Source organism: Falco naumanni, chromosome 1 (assembly GCF_017639655.2).
Source record: "Falco naumanni isolate bFalNau1 chromosome 1, bFalNau1.pat, whole genome shotgun sequence".
Lineage (NCBI taxonomy): Eukaryota > Metazoa > Chordata > Aves > Falconiformes > Falconidae > Falco > Falco naumanni.
The window spans coordinates 109,398,986-109,423,031 of NC_054054.1; the positions used below are offsets into that span (position 1 = coordinate 109,398,986).

Sequence of the window (24,046 nt, forward strand, 5' to 3'; positions counted from 1 at the left end):
TCCCCTCTTAGCGCTTCAGCACCAGTGTTAACTTACTCTGACTTCAAAGTGTTTTGCCAGGACTGGGTATCTGAAACTCTTTGACAAATACGGCTTGGCAGGGCAGTTTTTGCTTTCTTTTCTACTGAAGGAGAAAACCATGTGCATTAAAATGGGTAGAAGGTTTCTCAATAAGCCATTGCTATTTAAAGAAAATAATCGATGCCGAGGCTTTTAAGAAAATCCAGCGCTGTTACATGAAGCCAGTTACCCAAATGTTGCCTTGCTTGCTTGGCCTTTCATCTTCTGCAGCCGGAGGGAGAAAGTGGTTTAGTATGTCTGATTTGTAATAAGATCTAAATTGTGGGTTGGATCGTCTGGCCAAGAAAGGTCTTATTAACTTAGAAAATATAAGGTGATCAGATAGATTGGGTGGAGTGAGTAACTAGTTTTCCTTCATATGTTCCTTTGGTGTCTGGGTTAGCATGATTGGAGGTTCTTGTTCCCTTGTAGCAACGCATCATTTAAAAAACTGTGCCAAATTTAATACATACTCTTGTTTCATTGCTTTTTCCAGTGCCTAAAAGGACTGAGACTTTGGGAACTCAGCCTTGGCCTGCAACAGATTCCTGTGTGACCTTGAATAAGTCACTTAATGTCCTTGTTCCTCCTTTCCTCACCTGTACAATTGAAATGGTGCTGTTTTGTCCAGTCTGCTTGGAAGATAAAGCTTTGGAGCAGGTACTCTCTGCTCTTACAGATTAGTACAGTGTGTCCTAATTCTCTTTGGCTTTACTGTAAAAACAAAAATACCATGCCAGGAGACTGTAGTTGAAAAGCATCTTTCAATGCCTTCCAATTGCCAAAAATTAAGTGAAAGATCCTTGTTACATTTATCCTTCCCAGGCATGACATCCCATGCTTTTTAGAGTGTTTAGGAGAAATACATATGGGATAATCAGTGGTGGCTAGACCTCTCCAGGAAGGAGATAGAGGAGCTTTTCTTGAGAAATGTGCCTTTCACATCATTTTTCAGTGGGGCCTGGGGGAACAGCCATTCAACAGTGTAAACAGCATCTTCTCTCCTTCTCAAAGTGGCACATACAGTGCTGGTTTCTACCTACTCTGTGCTATGCAAATTCTTTGTCAGCCTTTTCTATTTGAAATCATATGTACTTGGTGTCCAGTAAAAAGGGACAGGAACAGGAGCAGAAAGATGCAGGCCAAGCACAGCTATGTTAGTGTCTTGGTTGCTGACTTTTTTTTTTTGCTATGTGAACAGTAATTCAGCAGAAATGTCCCTGATTATGGAAATATGCAGAGAATGTCTTGTGGGCGTCCTGCAGTTTCTTTTTTTCATGAATTACTGTGATCAAACTGCTAAACATTATGCAGTGATGTATCCTCTGAAGTTAGCCTAAGGCTTGCCGAGGAAGTTTTAATGTTTTCCTTTGATGTCTGCATGGGACACTTACTGAGCATGAATGTGAAATCCTTCAACACAAAAGGCTGCAGCTCCTCCAGCACAGAGAATTTAGAAAAAATAGAGAAATTGTGTTGCCTGACTTTCTCAGTTGAGGTTGGATTGTTAGCTAGGGAACACCTAGAAGCTCTCTTCTATCTTCTGAGGCAGGAGTTGCAAGGTATATAAGCAAACCTTGCTCCCAGTCGTCGTGGCCTTAGCTGCTTCCCTGGCTAGCAGACTGCTGGAGCCTGAGCTTGCTGGTCCAACAGCCTCTCGGTGAGCTTTCCAGCACGCTGAAAGCAGCAGACTTTGCTCCTTCTTGCAGCTGGTTGGATCTTAAAGGAATTTGAAACATTGGTTCTGGCTTTCAATATGTATGGATGAATTCAGCTGCTTGGAAGCATTTGATGCACCATGTGTAGGTGAAGTAAGGAGCAACTGTTGGGCTTTTTGGTTTGTTTGGTTTTTTTCTTTTTTCTTAGTATGTGGGCAAGGCAGTGTGTAATGTTCTTCGTGCTTTAGTTCTCATGAACTAGCTGATACTTGTATGTCAATTCACCATGAAGACATGAAGTTATTTGCTGGGTGGGGAAACCATGCACACTAGCTAAAACAATAATCCTAGAATTATGATGTAGTTGTTTCAAAAATTTAATGGAAAAACAAAGAGGCATTTAATAAGTGTCCAAGACTAGTCAAGTGAAAATCCTGCAGTTCCATCATAGGAAAAAAAAAAACCTGTGTGGGGTGAGGCAAGTATTCTCTTTTTCATGGGTAAAGTTCTTATTTTTCATTGTGTGGGGTTTATTCTTGCTCTAAAAGTAGATCTTGTTTCTTCCAAACATGAATTGGAGTTCCCAGCTTCATGGTAATGAACTCGTAAGGCCAGGAGGAGTTATCACATGTGACCTCCTCTAGAGCATGGGCCAGCAGATTTCATCACAATAACAGCATGTCTTTCAGAAAAAGCATTTACTCTTCATTTGAAGACTTCAAGAGGGAAAATTCACTGCACCCCGTTGGTCATTTTTTCCAGTGGTTAATCATCCTTACTATTAAAAATCGGAGACTTTGAATTTAGATTTGTCTTGCTTGTGCTTCCTGTCATTGGCCATTATTTCTTTTGCTAATGAAACAGATCTATAGTACCTACTCTTTCTCACTACAGAAGGTTGTGGTATACAGTAACCAAGGTCACTCTTGATCAATTTTCGATAGGCTAAACAGATTCAACTTTGTCATGGTACAATGTTGTTTTTTCCAGTTCTGTGTAATTTTTGTGGTTCTCTTCTATGTCTTTAGTGTTTCAACATCTTTTCAGGAATGGAAAGGGAGGTGGGCTCATTGTCCAGACTCAGCAGTAACATCTTTACAGCGTGTGCATTTCATAATTGTGTTAGTCTTACTGGCTCAGCACTCTACAGTAAGCTTCTGTTCATTTATTTGCTGTTAGCTCTTTATGCACCAGGTTTATCAATTTTATGCACATTTCTAGAAGCTGTCCAGTAGCTTTTGGATCTTGCTTTTCAGCTCTTGTTCCCTAATGAATTGCCACTTCCAGGTATTACTCAGAGCTTGCTCTTAATTGCAAGTTTTGCTAGAGTTCAAGATGTAAGTGATGAAGAGCAAAGCAGTTCTGTGAGAAGTCATTACAGTTTTTTAGCTTCCCATTTCACTGTTGTGAACTTGAGGTAAGGGATCTTGTAGCTTTTGGCTTCCATGTGGTTAAAAATTAAATGCGGATTGAGAGAACTTCAGTTCTCAGTAGAACAACGTGTCGTCAGAGCTGTGAAACGGGAGCCCTTCAGCATTTTGAGAGATTGAGCATTGATCCGGCAGAGATGAACTCTTGTGGTCAGGCTCACCCCCAGGACCTTTACTAGACAGTTTGGTGTTTGCTGGCCTTGCTGCTACTGGCCTCTGTTCCAGCAGGGAGGAGGAGGAGAGCGGGACCCGAAGGCTGTTATTTGAGTACCTGTCAGCAGCTCTGAGCAGCCTTTATTTGAGAGGGAATAAACAAACAAAAATGCCCTTTGCAGGAAAAAATCAGGATATGAAATCTAAGGTGCATGGTATGTATTTGTAGTATCTATTCCATAGTACAGCTACCTAAATTAGGTCTGTCCTGTGTAATTGCTTCCTCTGGAGCTTATGCTACAAGCTGCTGTGCTTCCTCGGTTCCTACTGTCTGTAACGGGATCTGAAGACAGTCAGGATCAGGCCTCTTACTTAGTCAGGATGTGGTTGTTTAATAGAGTAAGCCCAGGGTAATTTGTACCTCCTTGTGTAATTGTGTTTATACAGCAGTTAATTGCTGTGTGATTTTAAAGTATTTCATTCTGTTCCAAAAAAGGAGGAAAAAGGTAATAACTCAAAAGGGTTTAGAATTTCCTGTCAAGGAGGGGGGACAGGGTAAAAATGGATTTTTCTAATCCATCACTTTCTTTATGGAAATAACTCTCCTTTCATCTGCTGCTTCCTCTGCCTTAGAATTGATGACCTGGGCATAAATAAAATATTGTTCCCATTTATTATCCAGGGAACTGCCAGGGCCACAGGACAGTGAATCATCAGGGTTTTTGCTGCAACTACTGCAAATCCTGAACAACTGGAGCATGGAGTTGATCAGGTCTGAGCCTTCCTGGGTTTGCGGGGTATTTCAGTTGTTGGTCCTTGCGGCTGGAAGAGGGGGGAAATGCCAGCAGGCTCTCGAAGGCTTGCTGGTGGGGTGAGCTGCCCTAGGAGCTTCCCATGCAGGTGTGTACTTTTAATCTGACTTACCGTTGTGAGAATGAGCCCAGGGAAAGCACAGATATGAGTCTCACAACTCTGAGACCTCTAGGTTAATCTGGTAATTTAGACAAACGTACATATGAGGGTGGGGGCTGTGTGGAGGGAGGTGTGGATTTTTCACCTATTGCCTCTCGGGGAGAAGACCCTGGCTTCTCAGGAGTGTCCTTAGATAATTGCTATTGCAGTCTCATTTTATAGTAGCAGGAAATGCTATCAGAGGGCATCACATCTGCTTTAGGGGAGCTGTTAACGTCTGCCAGCAAGAAGCAGATCTCTAGGAGTCTGGCCCCTCTTGGAGAGGGGCCTCGGTGTCCATCTATCAGAGGTGTTTGGCCTGACAGTTTTTCTCATCCAGCAGAACTGAAATGGGAGGATTGAAGCTCAAGCACACAAAGAAACTGTACCCAGACTCTCCTCCCTTAAAATATGTGATGTGTTTGCATGGAAATCACAACTGTTAGAATAAGTAGCAATAACAAAGGTAGAAACTGAGACTGTCTTTACCTGAAACCTGGAATTCGAAGATTTCCAGTCATCTCTCTCCTTTCAGCAGTGATTGCCATGGAAGGAGTGAATTAAGATCAGATTAAGCTTAGCTGCTTATGGAGTATTTCAAGTATAAGTACCTCTGTTCCAGCCCAGCTCTGAGAGGGGAGGCTGGGGAGAAATGCAGGCGTGGGCACACATGTATGTGGTCCGCTTTGAATCTGTGTGTACACGTGTATGTGGTCCGCTTTGAATCTGCGTGAGGCCCATCCTGCACGGTGGTGTGGCTGGGACACCTCAGTGTCGGGGGACTTGTCCTCTGGTGCACACATTTTTGTTCAGTTTCCATAGAGGGCACATCCACAGTAATAAAATAAATTTCAGTACCACCATGCTTGTTTTATAGTAGAGATGAACATCCAGAATTCAGGCAACAGATTAAACAACGAAGGGTAACTTTTGATGAACCTTCTCAGCAGTAAGGTGTACATACGGTGGTTTCATCTCACTGCAGTGGATCTGGTCCAGGAACAGGGAAGAGCTGCTGCCCTGGACAGATCTGCTTTTGCTGAAAAGCAAGTCTGCTCTCATTGTCAGCATTAGTGCTATTGTGAGCTTACCGGCTGTGTTAATGGAATGCAGTGTTCCACTGATAGACGGACAGTCACTATTGTGCTGCTAATTGAATAACTTGTTGCATTAGCAGTTTCCATCTTCCGTCCCAGTTCTGTCTTGTGTTTATCTCTAAAACCCATGCAGTAGCAATAATAAATGTGGAAAGTAAGAGCTTTACCCTTCCCCCTGCCACTTCTTTTTAAAATGACTTGATTGTTAGATGCTTTAAGCTGGCATCAACCTCCAGGAAGACAGCAGCACTCAAAAATGGGAGAAAAACCACACAGCTGCTGCTGTAGTGATTGCAGATTCACCAGAATAAAATGCATTTTCCATCCCTCTGTATCCAGGAAGACGCCACTGGGCTTAGTTGTAATTTTCTGTAGTTTTTCCACAGTAAATAAAATACTTCTGTCCATATTGCCCTTCTACATATCAAAACGTAAAGGCTTGCATTGAGTGGGTGTCACCAATGACTTACATGCCAGAGGTGCCAAAGTCATCTCAACTCCCTTGAACTTCCTGCAGATCTGGGAATGCTGGTGTCTGTAGGGAATGAGGCCTTGGAAGTGGCAGGATCAGGATTAACTAGCAGTGTATCCCGGGGCCCAGCATGAAAACCTGGAAGACGTGGATTTTCATTTCCTTCTTCTGTCCCGTGTCATCGAGATCAGACAGCAAAGGTGGAGCTTACCATCTCCTTTCAGGCATGGGATGTGGGAGATGGCTGCCCTCACAGCAGTGCTCCTGGGAGGAGCTCAGTGCACTTCACGTGAATAAACATCGCTTCTGCCAGCGGGCAGACCTTGGTAGTTTTCTTTGGTTTGATGTTGGGTAGATGTTGGTCTTCTGATGCAAGTGATCTTCTAGTTACCGTCCAGTAGAAATTAATCTGTGGTCTTTCTGTGTAGATGCATTTGAGACTTCCTCTTGTTAATCCAGTATTGCTTCCATGAGATGTTTTAGCTTATCATTTGGAGTGCTCCGTGTGGGAAGTGAAGCAGCTCTCTAAGACATGCCTACCCTTTATCCACACTCCCTCTTCCCGTGGGGTTAAAAATGCTTCTTGGGCAATGGATTTGCTCTTCTTTTTGCCTGGCTAAGCAGTCTGATGTCAATACATGTGTGCTTTCAGAAGATGATGGAGATAATTAGAAAAGCCTGGCTCTAGCTCTCCCCCAAAAGGGCTCAGTTTCCCATGAGACAGAAGAGAGTTTTACCTGTGCTATACATGTGTATTACACAGCACTTTGATCCCTGGCAGCCAAGAGCAGCAGGAGAAATGGAGGAGAAGCATAAACTCCACAAGAAGATGACTGCACCTGGTCAAAGAAGTTGATGCTAAATTCCCTTCCAATCTGCCAGACCTCCGTTAGATTGTGAATTCGTCATCTGAAGTGGGGCCACGTGGCAGCCATCCATGTTCGCAGAAGCTGTGTGGCCCTTCTTCCTCTGGTCTGCCCAGTGCTGTGCTAATGCTGGAATGGATTTTTCCTTTGGTGGAGGGTGGCTGTGCTCCCTGCTCTCGTGGGCTGCAGGGCTCAGTCACATGCATCTATCCTCCCTGTTTGGGCTGCAGAGAAGAGAGGGATCTGCCTCCTGAAGCTGCTCTGGTTTTGTGTGCCCCCTAAATAACTCATAGTAATTACTTTTAAAAGTAAATGCTGCATTGGCTTTGTTTCCCAGAGTATTTCCATCCTTTTTCATCTTAAAGTCAAGTCTTGAAGCATAGCAGCAGCAGCAGCCGGAGACCATCAACATTACAAGAGAAGCCCCAAAATATTATGAAGTTTTATAGAAGTAATAAATTTAGTGTATTTTTTATTTGCCTTCAGTTGTTTGCGCCTGTAGCGTTCATATTTTGAAACTTCACTTTGAAGTCTGTGGGCTAGAAACACATTTAAAAATAAATAAGAGCAGAGTCCAGGAGCCCAGGGCTTAATGAGGAGGCTGAGTAGTGCGGGGCTCATGATAACATGATGAGACTTAACAGTGTTGCACTTGAACTGAGTCAAAGTCCGGAGGGCAGCCTGCCAGGCGTGTTGGAGGGAGAAGGGGACAGAGCAGCTTGCAACTACTTTCTGAATATTGATATGCTTTATAGAACTTTGCTCAGGCTTTAGCTTAGCAGTGTGGAGCCTAAAATTGTGTTAGAAATATAGGCACTTGAGGAGAAACCCCTCCATTTCAGGCAATTTGTATTTCCCTAAATACTGATCTTCATTAACTGCAAAGCTTCCAAAGAGATCTCACTTCTGCAATTGCAATACAAAATTTCCCTTTGAAAGAAATCTCTTGTTCTCCCCTCTGGTGATAATGGACAGTCATAGTGACACATGAATTAATAACTGGGAATTTGCTCCTGGATCCTGACCCATTTAAATCAGTTTGTACAGCCTGTCTGCCTGGGAGCAACACAGCCCCATCCGAGCACTGGTGTCACCTTCGCGTTGTGCTGACGCGTGGTGGAGAACCGCTCCGATGAACAGGATGGAGCAGCGTTCATGGCTTGCTTTTGATGGGATCGGGTATCTGTACGGGCTGGTTTGTTTTCCATCTTCCCGAGCAGCATTGGTGTTAGGGGGATAACGCTGCAGAGAGTGGGCTGAATGACCTCTCGTGGTGCATGATACTTTTTTCTTAGCGTTGTTGGAAGTCTTGTGAACAGTGCTGATTTTTCTTAGTTTCAGGTCCTAGAAACATGAAAAGATGAGAGAATCTCACTTTAAAAAACAAAACTAAATGAACAAAAAAGTCCTTATTTAAAACAAATATTAAAAATCAACTATTACTCAAATTTGCCTGGATTTTGAGCCAAGCTGAGTATTTTAAGGATGGGGAGTGGGGAGACTGACATGTAGCAGTGGAACATGTGGATTTCATTCAGAGCACAGCAGAGTCTGTGATGTGAAAGCTTTGTGAACGCTAAAGGGCTGTTGGAGGTTGAAGTAGCTCTGAAGATGGCTTCAGCTGGAGGTGACAGCTAAATTCTTTCAGCCTGTTTGGAAAGTCTGTCCTTCAGTCTCTTCTGGTTGTGGCACAGGATAGAGGACTTGGACCCAGCTCACACAGCATTGCTTCTGCAACGTGAAACGGTTCCAAGGGGTAAAGGTTCTCCTCTCACACACGAAGCAGGAATCGATGCTTTCCCTGCTAAAGTAGGATGTAGCAGAAGCATGAGGTTCTTCAGTCGCTGATAATATGTTCCATTACATTGACCTTTTCTCTGACAGCGTGACCATACAGCCTGTTCCAAGCAGCAGAAGATTCATTCCACGGAGGTGGAGGTGATGCCAACGGGATAGCCTGCTGGTATTTTTGCGGGTGTGTATTTGGACCTTTTGCACTGTCTGGCTGCAGCCTGTCCCCACCTATCCTGTGCAGTGAAAGTGCTGAGTTGGTTCCTGTTAGGACAAAAGGCTTGTAGCAGAAACATGGCTCGTCCTGGCTTGTGTCGGGTGTGGAGGGAACGAGGGAGTTGAATGAACGCCTGCTGCTGCCAGGGGACAGAATAAAAAATTGTAATAACACCTTCCATCAGAATAATAATAAAAAAGTAGTAACATCTTTCGTCTTTCTGGTCTGCGCGCCTTCCTTCTCACCGACTACATAACCTGAGACATAAACAGGGTGTAAAACTGCTCAGACGTAGCTGTGCCTAGGATGGAGCACGGCAGACTGGTAGTTATTCACTGTGTATTCACACACCAAAGTAAACTGCTGGGGAGTAAGGCCGTGCTGAATTAATTGAATTACTTCAGAGATGAGTTTGGTCCACTAATTCCATATCGACTTTGGGCTTTAAATAGCATTAAGAACCCATGTTAAAACTCAATTAAAACTCAGGAATGCAGTTGGAACAGGGTAAGGTCACATCTGTGCACGAGGTGGAATAATGTAACCAGTTCCCTTGACGTGGGTCTGTATCTCGCATAATCGGAGCAAAATTGAATCTCAGTTTAATCTGATCATTGGCTGTCCCTTCTGTGAGGAAGAACAAGGTGGAATTAACGAACCCTGAGGAGGTCTCTGTAGGCTGTGCAGATACAGGAACCAAGTAACTGAACACGTGCTCCTTTGGGAAATACTTGAGTATGATGCAAGTAGATGGTTGAAATGGCTCGTGCTGCCTAGGGCAGACCCTAGCATCTGCAGCAGGTATTTTCATAGTTACATTTTCCCAACTTTCTTCCCAGTGCGCAGTGACTCACAGGTAACCTCCTCACAGGGTCAGCGTACACCTCGTGCTCTTAGCAGGCACAGCGGTTGCTTGGAACACATTGCTCTTTTTTAATCAAATCGTTATTGCCATAATGAATAGGGCTCGAAAGGTGCCATTACGGCAGAGCTTTCGGTGTGACGTTGGTTGTTAGGTGGGGTAGCAGCTGACAGGAATTGGGATTAAGTGCTAGAGGGAAATGGGATTAATGTGAAGCGAGCCTGTGTTTTGGAGTGTATGTTTATATGCAAACTTGTCTGCCCTCCAGTCGGATTGACATCGTTCTTTGGTTACACTTCAGGGTTACTCCTCTCCCTATTCAAATTGTATTTTATGAGAAAATCTAATCCTTAAATGTTTAAGGGTTAAATCAGCAGCAAGGATAGATAAATCTTAAAAGTCAGTGTTGTGCAAATGACAGTAGTAACTTAAAACCAAAAGTTGTACATGTAGGTGTGAAATAAGTGATAACAGAGTCATCTCTGAACAGATCACGGGGTGATTTCTTCTCACGCAGACTTCAGTACCTCTTAAACCTGGGAGTTCATAATACTGTTTCTCTTACTCACTGAATTGCTCTGCCCCACTGGGGATATCACAGGCACAGAAAACACGTCCCTTTTTTGAAGAGTCCAGATGGCTGTGGTCATTTTGCTTCTCCTGGTGCTACCGTTTTGCACTGCCTCGGACGTGCCGGCTGCCCTTGATCTCAGCAGTGCCTTTGGTCCCCCTGCTCCTGTTTGCATCCCTGCAGTGAGAATATTTTATAGCTTTCAAGAGCACGGCGCGGAGGGGCACACTCTGTTCCTTTTTCCTCTTGTACCTCTTTGGGACTGGATGCCTTTTCGTTTTTGTTTTATTGGCTTGTTAAAAGGCTGCCAGCTGGATATAGGTAAGTGGGGGTTTTCTCCGCTGCAGTCTGCAAAGAACAAGCATCAGTGTGTAGCCATTTAGTCCTGGCAACTGCTTCCTATTTTTCCAGATGATTCCAGCCAGCTCTTTTTGTGTTTAGCCTATCGTCGGATGTCGTCACAAAGACTTGGGGTATTAATCCTGTCATCTGTTCAGCGTGTGGAACTGCTGAGTGGGCTGCACAGTGAATGAGAAGCTGTAGGTACTAGGGAAAAGGGGTATGATGTGTAGGCGTGTTTGGAGCGCATTCAGGATTCGTGCTTTTCCCTAGCTGTACTGATGGAATGTAAAAATTTCCTTCTGTGTCTCCAGCAGTCGCCAGTAACGGGAATGTGCAAGTGCAAAGGTCTGGTGGTGGTGGGAAGGCAGGTGGAAGGTGAGACGGGCTGGAGTGATGGAGGGGCATAGCCCTCCCCTGCACGCGTGTTGGCCGGCTGCGTGCTGTCGCTCCACGGAGAGCGGCTCTGCGGCTTGCTCAGAGTGGTAGATTCAGCGCTTTGGATCGAGGCCAGAATATAACAAGTGGACTAAACCAAAATGACAGCTCCCAAGGTCATGGGTGTTGAATATATAAGGATTCAACTTCGAGTCTTGCAGGCTGAGTCTGTCTCTAGTGAGCAGAACATGTCTGCCGCAAAGGAGCTGGCACTTCGATGCTGGCTGCGTGGTAACGCTTCCTTCTGCGGCAGATCTGGTTTAACAGCGTCTGTGAAACCCAAGCTCCCTATCCCGCAGCCTGTCTCTCACTAGAGCTGCAGTTCTGCAGTGTGGTTCTTTGCCAGCAAATTTCGTTTTGAGACCTTCCTACTCTGAACAACTTGTGTCTGCCCCCATACTGTGATTATTTAGTCGTCTGGGTGATTGCGCTTTAAACTGGATCCATGATATGGTACGAGGAGAGAAAGCTATTTCCCTCAAACACCCCCCACCCCCCCCCCCCCGAAGTATTTGTCCTTAAAAATAATGATTTCACAGACCTAATTTGGAATCAGCACAGCTGAAGGGGCCATAATGAGTGTCTGTAAATTGGGTGATAGGAACTTCTTAAACCAAGAGCAGCTGCCAAAGGCATCTTAACATGGAGCTTCTGCCGTAACAAGAGACAGCTCAGTAGGCAAGGATCTGCAGCCAAAGAGCTGACTCCAGGCTTGTGGTTTCCCACCTGGCTACTCAAATCAGCACTCCTCGAGCCCTGCAGCTCTGAGCTGCCTCCATGCTGAGCAGAGCACCCAGGAGCAGGGAAGCTTTTTGAACATGAGGAGTCAGGAGGAATAAGCTGTTGTGCACTGCACATCTCAAAAGCTTGTATTGTGTTTAATTAATACATTTGTATTGTGTGCTCAGGCAGGATGGGGAGGGAGAGTTTTGTTGCTGGCACATCCAGATGTGTTTCCAGCCAGACACTGAGCGTTAGCAGTGCAGAGAAAAATATGTGCTTGGGCTTTCAGTGGGAAACAACAACAAAAAAATCCTTTCCATTGCTTTTAGCTAGGAAGTGATGCCAGGAGCTGTTGTTTTAGAGAATAAGAAGTCTGGATTTAGAAGTTTGCGTGTGAGATACACCTTTGAATGTGTGTCAAAAATGTCTACACAGGGAAAATGCACAGCAGAGAACGTAGGTTTTACTGCTGACTGTCACTGTTCAGTGAAAACAAGCGTGTTGTGGAAATCTCTTTGTGTGTTTCTTAAAAAAAAAACACAACCAAACAGAAAAGAACATCTGCTTGTGTATAAATATACCTGTTTCTTCTGATTTCATAGTGCCCATTACAGCATGTGCCAGCTTTTCTGGAGTGCCAGAAGAGAAGGAACATCTCCAGAAAATGCTGAGGTTCCAACACCCAGATAAAACCTGCCTGTGCTACCTTTGTAAAGATAGGTTTGGCTTAGTCTTAAAGAGGGCAGATGCCCAGGTGAACCTGAGGTGGTTGCCAGACTTCTCTCACTTCTTTTTATATGACTTGCTGAATCCTTAGCTAGCTGGAGGGTGAATGTTTAAGACAGGCGACAGCACTGAAAGCTGAGCAGTGGTATGTTGAAAAGTTCTGCTTGGGCAGGAGTTAGTTAATCTGATGGTTTTTGCAATTACTGCCCTTAGATACCCTAAAGCACTGGCTTGAGCTGGAAGGAAAGGCACCCCTGAAAGGATGCTACTGTCCTTGGGAGTGGGCTGGAATGGTGTCCAGTGAGCCCAGAACACAAAGCTGATGGGTTTGGTTTTGTTTATTAAAGACAGGCCTTTGTACAGCAGTAATGGAAAATCCTATTTCTGTACCAATAAAAACATTGCTCCCATGGTTGTTGTTATTGGCAAACTTAGTCACTTTGGTGTTTATGGAAAAGTATTTACTGGGAAGGACTGGATGGTTAGCAAGCCTCATCTGCTTTCATTTTGCTTTGATGGCACGCATGTTGCTGTGAGACCTCCTGTTTCATCTCTGTACCCCTCCACAGTCCATCCTTCCAGGCTGGCATCCTTCCTTTGCAGCGTAGACAGCCGATGCCCCTGCTGTTTGCTGTGGCAAGGCAGAGCATTGCCAGGGTCTGGCCTGGACTCTTCTTTCTGGACTGGGGGGCATCAGCTTTGTGTTGGTTCCTACTTTACCACACGGGATGCTGACACAACGCAGTCTGTGTGTTTTGTAGCAGTCAGGCTAGACCTAGTTGGCATGTGGGGTATCAGCCAGCTGACAATAACAGTAATAAAGAACTTGAGTGCTGCAGAAGGATTAGAAGAAGCTTCTCTAATAAATGCAATTACACAAACATGCTTGAGCCATGTGTCCTATTTAATTCCTTTCAAATTCCTCAGGGCACTGCTTTTGTCTGAGTGAAAAAGATAGCCAAATGCCTTGGGCGTCCTCTCTGAATCCAGAGTGGCTCTTCTGTGTCCTGGGTGGCAAGTAATATCAGGCTTCAGATTCCTCTGAAGAATAGTCACTCCTCCAGGACCGAGTTAAATTTTTTTTGCCAGGCGGTGACTCTATAGCTGGCAGAGCCCTTGCTGCCATGCAGACCTCACAGGCAGCTTTCCTGGCTGGCTGCGGCTCCCTGCTTGCATGCCCTGGGGCGTTCTGTTTGCCCACAGAGGTGCCTCTGCTCTGTGGTAGGGAGCCTTTTGCATATGTTCTTGCAGCTGGGATCTTCAAGTGAGGCTTTGCTAATTCTGGAAGATACTTTGACACCAAGAAGGGCACCAGGCTATACACCGTGACAGGCTGTACTTGTTCTCTTGTCAGGGCAGTTTCAAATCACACCTTTAATGTGTTTTGTTCTCTCCTGCTGGTGAGTGAATTTTCTGTCTCTGCCTTTCACATGAACAGGACTCGTGATGGAGAGAACATCTTACAGGCTGTTCCAGAGCTGCTTGCTGTTACCCCAGGCAGCATCCAAGAAATAGTCGCCGGAGCTAGTGGGTTGATACCCTAGCTCTGGGAATTAGGGCCATGAGCTGGAGACACGCAGCAGCCTTCCCAGTGCGGAGGAGGCCGGAGGCAGTTGATTAATGCAGATGTATGTGGATGTAAGAAATGGTGTCCAGATCCATCTGCAAGCTTGCAGGTTCTCAGGCATGGCTTTGACTTCGCTTCTCCATGAGGCAGCAGCAGGGCAGGTGTGGGGCGCATCCTGCAAGGCCAGGTTGGATGGAGCTTGGAGCGAGCTGCTCTAGTGGCAGGTGTCCCTGTCCATGGCAGGGGGGCTGGAACTAGGGGATCTCTAAGGTCCCTTCCAACCCAAACCATTCTGTGATCCCTAGGGCTGGAATGACGGAAGGGGACAACCTGAAAAGGGCAGGAGTCTGCCAGAGATTGCTTTATGTGATGTGGGAAAAGCACATTTGTGCTGCCCTAGGGTTAGATGGCTCTTAACTAAATAGATGACCAGTGTTAATGGGATGGGGAGGTAAAACCCTGAATGTTTTTCTTTTCTATCAAAACTCTCTTTCCCCCTGCTTCTAAGGATATTTAGTCTGAAATCATCACTCATCTGTAGAAGTTGGGGTTTTAAGAAAACCATTACATATTCCAAGGTTCCTGGTAAGGTGCAAAATAAAGGATTAAATGGTCCAGAAAAGCTGCTATTTGACTTTCCCAGCTCCTTGGCCCTTGGTGCATACATTCCCTGAGGTATCCCGTAAGGTAGCTTGTGTACAGAGAGCAACTGTGCTCTTGCTCATAAGCACCAAATGTTTAATTCAGTGTGTGCTTGTCAAAGTACATTAAAAATGCAGGTAGCACTTGCTATGTGTGAGCCAGCTCTTGTAAGCGAGGCACTGTGATGGGATAATGTTACAGAACTGACACAAATGGAGGCTGCTGGCTCTCAGACGTGTCCTGGCTACCTGGAGTGTCCTACCAGACTGGCATTGCCCTGCTGTCTTCAGAGTGCTGCCTTTTCATGGTGATGCTTTAAGATCCCAAGGAAAAGTGGGGCAGAGAGGATGTGCTGTGACTGGTGATTATCTGGTGTGGTTTTGCTACGATGAGGTTCTTTCTTGTCCATGTTCATCTCTACCCAGGTTTTTTTTGTCATATGTCTAATTAGATCCAGTCATGAAGATCTCCCTGGCATCAGCGGGAATATGAAGGCTCGCAGACCCTCAGCGAGGTTAAGGTCTTATGTAAAATCGCTAGAGTAGAGGTTGTATTTGTGTGCACAGCACCTTGCACAAATCGGTCCCAGTCTCTCAGTTTAGTCCAGCATCCATCTGTGCAGTCTTCCTAAGGGGAGTTCATGTGCCGTCAAGTGCAACAGCAGTGTTCCAGAACTGGCAGTGCCATGGGAAGCCTCCATCAGCACCTTGTTTTCAGAAAAGAGATGCAAATCAGTATTTGGCAGCAAGGCTACGTTAGGTAAGGTTGAGGCAGTAGTGTGAAATTCAAAAACAGAAGTGAAAGTGTAAAAATAGGCCTTGGTGGGATAGAAGAGAGAAAACAGATTAACTCTTGAAAAGCACATCGGGCTTGTACAGCACTGGAAATCCTGGTAACACCAGGTGAAGTTCTTTGTGGGTTGCCAGTACACCTTGTGGAATGGGCAGGCGTTAGAAGTGGAGGCAGCTCCTCCCTTCCCGTCTGCAGGACAAGACCTCCGTTCATCAGTGCTCATCTCCTGACATTTCGCTGCGTGCCCTTCCATCTCAGAGGCTGTATCGATGTGTGATGTGCGTTTCTCAGGCCCTGACTAACAGTTGCTATAACTACCATTAATGCAGTCGTTGCGGGCAGGTCCTGCCTTAGCCTTATTTCTATCAAGCAGCCAACTGAGTTTTGTTTTCTTGCCTTTCAGTCCTTTCAAGGAAGCCAAGGACGAGCATACCTCTTCAATTCAGTGTGAGTATAACTTTGTACGTCTCACCTCTGCATCCCTTATGATAAGCTTAAGAAAACAAAAGGATAGTCTTCCTTTAGAAAACCTCTGCCTAAGACTTGGGAGCTTGCTGAAAATGGTTGGAGAAATAGCAGTAGTCAGGAAATAGCACTGATTCATACTGGATTGTATGTTGAGGTTTCAGATAAGCGGCTAGGAAAAGGTGGAGGTTTTTCTCATCAGATTGAGAAATAAGAGCTAACGGATGAGTCATTCTCTTCTCAGAGTTTCGTAAACGTAGAGAATAAATGATAGCTAAATATGAACTTACTTTTTAGAGCTAGCAGAGAAATGAAGTATAATTTTCCCAATAACTGAAAGTAGTTTTGGTGAGATCGTTGCTGGGATGTCTTTCAGAAGAACTGCTGATTCCAGTGACATTTTTCAGTTTTCCATTTGGGAAAGTAAAAGTACCATTTTATCAATTTGAAAATGAAAATCTTTCTCAAATGCATAATTAGTGCAATTTCCTAGAATGTTATTAATCTTCTGCTCAAAGCTTTATAGGATTTTTAGTTGAATAAAAATCCTATTTTACCTTTTCATTCTGTTCTGTGACTACAAGAGATCTTTGCTTTGGGCACAGCTGTGGTATTTGGTATCCCAAACCTCCTGCTTATGTTTTCAAATACTGCAGTAAAACTGCTGTCAGCTTCATTGTAGCGTCTTGATGTGGAAAGACACGCTAATAGGGAGCATCTCTCCTTTTTCCCCAGAGTTAATGTGGGCTGTGGCCCTGCAGAGGAGCGGGTGTTATTAACAGGATTACATGCGGTTGCAGATATTTACTGTGAAAACTGCAAAACCACACTGGGTTGGAAATATGTGAGTATCAGTATCATTTGTTTCCTCTGTGAGCATCTTTGCTGCAGCGCTTTCTGAAGGTGTGTGTGTAATGTGGTCTCGTGGAAAGAGCATTAACTTGGGAACCAGGAATGTGGGTTCTGGTCTGTAGCCACGTCTGTTTTCCTTCCTGTGTTTCCATTTTCCCACCACCTGCTTTGTGTTTGCTGCATCCCTTCAGAGCAGGAGCTCGTTGTGGCTAATGTCTTTCTTCACGAAGAATATACACTGTGGGCCTGGTGTTGGTGGGTCCCTTAGTGATACTTAACATAAATGAAGGTAACTTCAGTCAGTCGTGTTGTTCATACTGTCTTTTTTTCTGAGACGATATCAGAACAATAATGATCCATATATTGTTAATCCTGTGTCCTTCCCACTGGAAATGCTATTGAACATGAGCTTTTTCTGTTTACAGTCTCTTGCTTTTCATAAATTCAATTACCTTCAAATAAAGGCTTATGTTACATCCTAATTTCTGCTTCAGGAGGCATGCAGCTTACTTGTTTGTCGAAACAGTTTGACCAGTGTCTGAAGAAAACATATATTGTATCCGTGGCCTCTGGACAGAAATATGCTTTAATAAATCAGTTGAAAGGCTATAAAAAGTAAAGCATCAAAAATTGATGCAGTAGGAACCCATGCAGAAGCACAGCATGGATCTCACAAATGGAGAAGGACACTAATTACATAAATTGTGTTTATTGTAAAACAAAATACAAAATTTCCTAAATATAGCACTAAGCCTGAGCCTCTCTAGCAAGAGAGCGATGTTCTTTCAGATGCATGGTATGCGTGCAGACAGAATACCTGAGCAGAGCTGAAACTGCTTTTGAGGATGCAACCTCAATACCAGGAGTCCCTCCTGCTTAGGGATCCCATAGATTTCCTTACTTCTTCAGTTTGCCGTGCTGAAGCGCTGTGGGTTTCTGTAGCTCCAAGCACACGTCTGTGTAGAGTGGGTCCTTCTCATCCCTTGGTGCTTGAAGCTCCATTTCTACACGGAACCTACCATATTGCATCTCATTCCCAACGGTAGCGTTTTTACAGCATGTTTCATCAGAGGACCTCTGCATTCTTAATAAACGTCAATAAATCCACAGAGCACCCTAGAGAGAGGTGGATTTCATCACCGATGATTCCTAAATGATAGTTCAAGGAGCAGTTGCCGTTGGCCTGCAGAAAGCTGCACATTTGCGTGGTGCCGATTGCTCTTTTACCACCCCTGTAAAGACAGTTAGAAGTAGGATTTAAGATTCTCCTAACTTAATTTTCCTGAAAGCCAACAGGAGGACCTACAGTTTGACTGTGTTACTCTGTAGCCAAGGCGAAAACTTGTACCAGCACTCCTGGATCTGATCTGTTACTGTGAATTTACCTTCAAATATCGTCTTGATATGTCGTCTTGATCTCATTCTTTCTCCTTTTTTTAGGAACACGCCTTTGAAAGCAGCCAGAAGTATAAAGAAGGCAAATACATCATTGAACTAGCTCACATGATCAAGGATAATGGCTGGGATTGAATGGAAAGAGCCCAGCCCTACCAGCGTGTAAGAGAATGCCATCCAACCGAACATTATATCCAAGAGTGAGAGAGTGACTGAACGCTTGGTTCCATGCATTTAGAGGCTCTGCAATTTGGGAGCATCTTCACACCCTTCTCCATCTTTATTGGTGACTGGCCTCTAAATTTCTGTCTCTCTGTCTCTTTGCTTTGTATCTGTTTGTGAGTTGACCCTGGCTGCTTCTCTCTCTGTTCTGGCGTTGGCTAAGAGAATGCACCGAATGCCCGACAGCCATTCCATGTTGACGAATGTTTAAGTACAAACTGAAGTTGGCTTTGTGGTGGCATTTTATCAGAAGGTCTCGGTGCGGGAGGAAGACCTGAGTTTTGGGCAGGAGAAGGTAATAGGGGGTGGGGAGCGGGGCCCAAAGGGAAGTCATCAGAAGTTGAAACTGTACTTCTCCTTTAAGTCCTGGTTAACCAAGGCTTGAAACTATCTACTTGTCTAAATGGACAGAAAAATACCTCACGGCTGCGTTCTCTCCGAATCGTAGAACCTGCTCCATCGATGGAGCTTCAGTCTAAGCCGGCTGAGCACAAGTCGTAACCAGTTCCCCCCGCAAGCTAATCGCAAATCTGTGTTTTGTTTGCCATTTATGAACTCGTTGTTTGGGGGCGGGGGCGGAGGACCTGAAGGCTGGAGAGATTCCCTGCCTCTCCTTTTTCTCATCTTTCAGGGTAGGTAGGTCGAACATCCCAACAGAGCACAGCTGTGGGGAGCATCCTCACAGCTGGAGAAACCAAATCCTGACTCTTGAGCCCTTCAGAGAGGAGGAGAAAACCACTTAAGGCACAAGGGGGCTGAGCTGCAGCTTAGAAGATATGACAGGGGGGGAAAAAAGGCACGTGCTAGGCAAGGAAGAGGAGATGGCGTGGAGGAGGATGGGGACAAATGTAGTAACACATGGTACCCCTTGATTTCCAGGCCTCCACCGAGCATCCCTGGGGGTCTTTTACCAATCCTTCACAAGTGTGAGTAGCAAAATACTGTTACAGAATCTTTTTCTTAAATCCCAGGCGCCAGCCGTCAGCTCCGCTCATGGAGCCTGGCAGAGGAATCGTGTGAGAGTGGGGAGAGGAGGGAGCAGAGGAGCCTGGTGGTTGTAGCAGTGTTGCACAGGTGGATATTTCAAGCCATGAGGTATCCTCCCCAAAAACTTCCCCCCCCCCTTTTCTCACTCCCAGAAGCCTGTTGCAGGCACAGGGGGAATGGGAAAGGAAAAAGAAATGAAACATCTTCCCGCTACCCCTGAAATTGTCTTATGCCTTGGGTGTTTAAAGCGGGGCGTGGGGGGTAGATGTGGGCATCATAACTGCAAGGGACAAGTCCTTCCCATTTTAATTTTTTCATTTTAATTACTGCGGACCTTCCTGAAGTGGTCGGTGGGGAAGGGGCATCGTGTGTGAGAGGGGAGCTGCGTTAGACGTAAGTGACAATGTGAAGTTTGCTCTGCAACAGTCCAGCCAGTATCTGGTGCATAACTCAAGACTATTTAACCGAATTAGTTTTATCTCTCTGAGTGAATTTTCTTTTTGTTTGTGGAATTCTTTCAAGTAGGTTAATCCATTGGGGGAAATCTTTCTTAATCCAGAAGGAAAGAGTATTGTGCAGGGGTTTGTAACTCCTTATGAAACCGAAGCTTTGGAGCTGTAATCTGTTGTCGCTCGCCCCCACCCCCAGGAGAGCCTCAGCTGTGGGGATCAGGACGGAGGGCCGGTGGTGAGAAAGGAATTTGCTGTTAAATGAAGGGGATGTGGGCAGAGAGGCTGCTTATGGACCAGGGTGGAACTTCATGTGTTGAGTCCTTCTGCAGAAACCCAAACCTGATGGCCCATCTAAGCAAAGGCTGTTTTTTCTCTTGAACCACTTTGCAGCCTTGGGGAGAGAAGTGAGCTGGAGGCTGGCCTGGCTCCTGCAGTGGATGGAGTTGGCTCCGTTTGTGGCTGCCTGGTCAGGAGGTGGCTTCTGCCTTCACCCTTGCTGCTGTGGCTGTGTAACAGTTGCTTCAGCTTGCGTTTCTGATGGTCTCTGCTTCCATCATCCATATTCCCTTCGGTGATAAAAATCTAGTAGAAATCCAAACTTCTGCGGTGCCCACTGTCTTGTTGACTTTGGCACTGACCTGGTCCCGTTTTCCTGTCCTTTGGTTGGTGACCCAAGTTATTGGGTTTTGACTAATGGGAAGTAATTTGCATTCTTTGAAGAGCTCTTTGGTCTCCCCAGATACGTAGCCTTTAAAGGGGTCTGGTTGGAGTCGGGAGAAGTAAGAGATAACCCCAAATAAAAAAAAAAATCAAAACCCCAAATAAAAAAAAAAAAAAAAGCACACAGGGCTCATGGGTTTAACCCCAAATCAAAAAAAAAAAAAAAAAGAGCACACAAGGGCTCATGGGTTTATGTTGGTATTTAAAGTGATTGCCTATTAAAAAGCAATATAAAAGGTAGGCCTGTCTAGAAGACTGCTCTGAGAAATAAGAACAGTCACTGCAGAGAGCTATCAGATGTAAATGTGTTTATCCGTATATTTGGGACAAGAAAGGATGATGATCCGTCAGATCGGGCTGGTTTTAACTCTTCGCAGGGGTTATGCTTTTAATGGCAACCAGTCTAAGCTTGAATACGGCAAGATCTTAATCTGGTTTTAATCGGTTTTGTCCCGTCATCACCCACAGATTCACACTTGCTGAGAATCTGGCCTCAAGCCCTGATACAAAAAAAACCATGTGTGCCTGTGAACGTCCCCGACAACCAGAGAATTCTCTGCGGAGTGACTTTAATACACTGTGCAGGGAGATAAGGAAAAATGGGCTTGTGAAGCTCATTGGCATTTGTTCTCTGCTACGTGTCCATTAAATATGAAGGACTTTTTTTTTTTTTAGTCCGCTTCTAACTCATCTGTGACTTGCTGTATTGAGATGCATGACAGTATTGGGAGCTGGTGACCAGACAGGATGATCAGAGCTGTATCTAGCGGCTACCGCAGTCAGCGCAGGCGAAACCAATGCCTCATAGAGCGATACATTGAGAGCACAACCAAAGAACCTCGCTGTCTGCATCCCTCTGGTCCTGTGAGTTGACTGTAGCCAGTTTGTTACCAGCTGGGGGGAGCAAGGTGGGACCGTGGTTTCTGAGCTGGAGATGTGGCCCATGGACAGGCAGTGCCTGAACGCAGAGCACTGAGCGCCCGTGGCGCTGCTCTCTGTGGGTGACATCCTCGAGATGATAGGGACAGCAGCGAGTTTCGCTTTTTTTTTTTTTGTTTTGATGCGGCAGCCTCGTCTCTGGCAAGCTGCATGCATCCTTGAGTTTACATCACCCCCAACTATCCCAAAGCTCAGACTTGAGAAAGTTTTAAATTGTTTTGCTCTGGTGGATTATCTGGTTTGAAATCCTGATCCCTGTAATAAATATTCAGATGATAATATATACAAAGCAGAAAAAAACAACATTATCTTGTGAAATATGCTTTTGTAAATAATATTTAATTTTTTTAAAAAAAATAATATATTTGGTGCTGTTTTCTCAGAGCCCCTCCCTGAGAGCACTTTTTTGTTGTTTATAAATGATGCTGTTTCCTTCTGTATTTGTTGGAAAATATGTTTAAAGGGAAACAAAAATCATCATATACGTTTTCCTCTTAAGTCAATCCATTTTTCCTCTGGACTTGGCAGGAGAGGGGAGTCACTCCCGCTTCCATCTGGCAGAACTGGTCTCCGGCGCAGGCGGTGGCCAGGTTACGGAGAGCAGCCCGCGGTGCAGGCAGGTACTGAAGTGTGAGATGGGAGGTAGCTGCAGGCGCTCGGGGAGCACCCCGGTGCCTGGAGTTACGTGCTGAAGCACCTTCACTCAGTGCTGGAGGTCCCATCCGGCAGCCTGAGCCCCGTGTCAGCTTGTGTTCCCACAGCGAGTCCTGGCAAAGCTGTAGGCTCCATCTGGGCACAACTTGCCTGAGGAGATCTGGTTTGTAGGATCTGGGCCTGAAATATTCTCTTGCACCAGTATTGGCTGGAGTGAAGTAGATACCGAGACTTAGAAAACAGGATTGAATATAAGCTGCAACCTCTGAAATGCTGTTGCCAGTTGCTTGGGGGCAGCAGGGATGGAGGATGAAGATTTTTAACTAGTCATTGTTTTTAAACTAAACCATAAAGTCTTTGGACATGGATCCTGGTTTTCTTTTTGAGTTGGGTTTTTTTTTGTTTGTTTGTTTGTTTGGGTTTGTTTGTTGTTTTTTCTTTTTTTAAACCAGGCTGCTACTTAACAAATTAGAGTAAAAGTTTACCTCTTTGGCAGTAAAGTTCATTTTTTTGTTTTTCCTTTCTGTCTTCAACCTCCCCCCTTCTCCCCCTTCTTCGTTCTTAATTCATGGGGTCTCTTGTTTATCCCAAAGTGGACCAACAGCACAAACCACTGGACTGTGTTTTGCTGAGCAAGGAGCTGTTTTCAGTGCTGAATAACTGTTGCACGCTCTTTAATACTCTTTTTTTTTTTGGTGCACACGATTTAAAAAAATATACAGAAAAAAACCCAAACCCTACAAATGAAATCTGTTGTTCTTGTGATGATCAAGTGAGAATTTTCTCTGTATGCGTTCTTCTAACTGGTATGTGAGAATGTGTTAATCATGCATTTCACTGCACTTCCTTGTTTCGGGAGGAGCATCATGTTTCCGCGTGAACCAGTTCTAGGCTGAAGAGATGACACCCAAACACCCGGTTGGGTAAACAGATCGGCGAGAACCAGAGCTCAGCTCAGTGGGAAGCAGCGCTTCTCACCGCGTGAGAGGCCTCAGAAATTAAATGCTCAGAAACAATTAGGTTAGGCGTAGATTTTGCAGAATCCTGTTTAAAAAGAATAAGCAGAAGAGGGGAAACAAAATCATCTTGAATTCAGAAAAAAAAAATATAAAATCAACATATTCAAACGCAAGCAGAATGGCATTGTGTAAGGTACAACCACAAATAAGCTGTTCTCATAGTTACAAACTGTATGTATCCTTTGTTTTGTTTCTCATAAGGAAATGGGAATGCTTTCCCCACTGACAAAACTAAAGGACGATATTTCCAATACCAGCCTGTCTATTGATGCTCTTGTGTTTACAAATTGTGTATACTTTTATTTCTTTGATCTTATTTTAATTTTTTTTTTTTGGCATATTCTTTCAGGTCATTTGCTTCAGTAATAAATGCAATTGTTTTCAAATAATTGGTTTTCACCTTTTCATGTATTTGTACATTGTATATAGTTCTTCAGTATTAGAGGGAGGCGTATTGTTTGTCATATTTACAATATGTGTTGGTGCTCATTTGAGAAAATAAAATTTTCAAGTACTAAAACTGCTGGTCAGTGTTCCTGTTTTAATCTGACTGTGTGCAAATTTGATTATCTGAGTAATTTTACATTTAGCTTGAAAATAGTCCAGTTATCCTCTTTTCCAGTGCCTGCCAGTCCGGGGCAGGCACCTAGTGCACTTGAAACACTTCAGCACTTGGAGACTGTGGTGGTGGGCAAGGGTCCTGCTGGGCAGAGCAGAAGGATGATCCGTAGCTCCTGAAAAACAGGATTTAGTACAAGAGGAAACGACAAATGGACCAGGAGACAGCGCTGACACCTGGCACCACCATACCGTAACCGAGTGCCTTTCCCTAAACCAGACCAGCAGGGAAGCACCGACTTTATTTCATGAGGAATTACAGAATTGTAAGGTATTTTTCAAGTGGCAGCAGTAACAAGAAACCCATGAAAAAATCAAAAAATCTGCTAATTCTCCTTAAATTGCTTCCCGTGGGTGAAGAGTTTTGT

At 44.7% G+C, this 24,046-nt stretch overlaps 1 protein-coding gene across 6 annotated transcripts in view; it reads left to right on the plus strand.

Annotated features, from left to right (window-relative positions):
- The window catches only part of YPEL2 (yippee like 2), a 39,077-nt gene extending 15,941 nt beyond the window's left edge, over positions 1-23,136 (plus strand). For 5 of the 6 annotated variants that reach the window (XM_040618183.1, XM_040618207.1, XM_040618192.1 and 2 more), the window contains 3 exons: positions 15,759-15,802; positions 16,556-16,664; positions 18,113-23,136. In XM_040618183.1, the coding sequence (XP_040474117.1) occupies positions 15,759-15,802; positions 16,556-16,664; positions 18,113-18,202 (243 nt within the window). In that variant the 3' untranslated portion in view covers positions 18,203-23,136. The remainder of the gene's footprint in view (positions 1-15,758; positions 15,803-16,555; positions 16,665-18,112) is intronic. The other variant, XR_005831451.1, reaches the window with a different exon arrangement.
- Positions 23,137-24,046: the final 910 nt, after the last annotated feature.